This window comes from Austrofundulus limnaeus, unplaced genomic scaffold (genome assembly GCF_001266775.1).
Source record: "Austrofundulus limnaeus strain Quisiro unplaced genomic scaffold, Austrofundulus_limnaeus-1.0 Scaffold1154, whole genome shotgun sequence".
In the NCBI taxonomy this organism is placed as follows: Eukaryota; Metazoa; Chordata; class Actinopteri; order Cyprinodontiformes; family Rivulidae; genus Austrofundulus; species Austrofundulus limnaeus.
Genome location: NW_013953556.1, coordinates 89,210 through 90,302, shown reverse-complemented (window position 1 = coordinate 90,302; position 1,093 = coordinate 89,210). Strand labels below are relative to the sequence as shown.

The window sequence follows — 1,093 nt, the reverse complement described above, 5'->3', positions numbered from 1 at the left end:
ATATCTCATAATTATGAGATACTATCTCATAATTATGAGATATCTCATAATTATGAGATACTATCTCATAATTATGAGATTCTCATAATTTTGAGATGGTATCTCATAATTATGAGATAGCTAAGTCTCATAATTATGAGATACAAGTTTTATTTTTTTATCAGGGTGGCGAAAATGGGCTTCCATAGTTTTCTACTGAAGTGGCAAAAAATAAAATAAAATTCGGGACGTTAATGATCCCAAAACAAAATGTTAAATTTCCACGACTTTACCATTTTWAACCCAGATGCATCATCTCTTGGCTTTATTAGAAAGTGTTTTTAAAGCTCGTTCTGTTGACATTAGTGTTAACACAAACCTTTGTGTGCTCAGAATACAGAGTAATAAAGGTTATGTCTCACAGTTAGACTGGTCCCTGAGAAAAATGCTTTCAAATGTCATTAACAGGAACGTCTGATTTCCGAGGCAAATTGAACGCACCGTTTGATTACGTCACTGGCCAATCAACACAGACCAGGACACGTTTAATAAAGAAAACCCATTGAACGGTTTCCAAAAACAAATGAAAAAGGCTTTAATTTAAGCTGCAGATGTTCAGACATGTCTTTAAACAGTGACTGAGCGACACGAACCGAACCTGCGGAACTCAGGTGTTTTTATTCCGTTTAATCTGAGATTATGTCGACTTCAAACAGCTGGTAACATTTAACAGGCTCACCTGGACTCTTCAGGTTGTATTTGTTCTCCATGCTGACCGAGGAAGTCCGTCTACAGCTCCTTTCTTTATGTTAGCTCAGATATTAGCAGCCCGGTCCGGTTCGGTTCGGCGTTTCAACCCAACACCAGTCAGAACCACAGGCCGGTTCTCTGTCCGCCGGRCCTGACCAACCCGGCTGCTGTCCAAACACAAAGCTGCTGCTCCCTGAACTTCTCCGATGTTTCACTTCACAAACACTTTCGATAAACCTTATCGGCGTGACGTCACTGTGAAACGTAAACAGGAAGTAACTTCTTCTTCTTCTGTTTGCGGCAGTGTTGAACCTTCAATGTGTTTTACTGCCCCCTACAGGACAAATGTCATACATATAGATTC

General features: G+C 39.8%; 1 protein-coding gene across 1 annotated transcript in view; it reads right to left on the bottom strand.

The window, feature by feature from the left end:
* The window catches only part of ube2j1 (ubiquitin-conjugating enzyme E2, J1), a 29,471-nt gene extending 28,460 nt beyond the window's left edge, over positions 1–1,011 (bottom strand). Inside the window, exon 1 of the mRNA XM_014030991.1 lies at positions 719–1,011. Coding sequence (XP_013886445.1) covers positions 719–749 — 31 coding nt within the window. The 5' untranslated portion in view covers positions 750–1,011. The remainder of the gene's footprint in view (positions 1–718) is intronic.
* Positions 1,012–1,093: the final 82 nt, after the last annotated feature.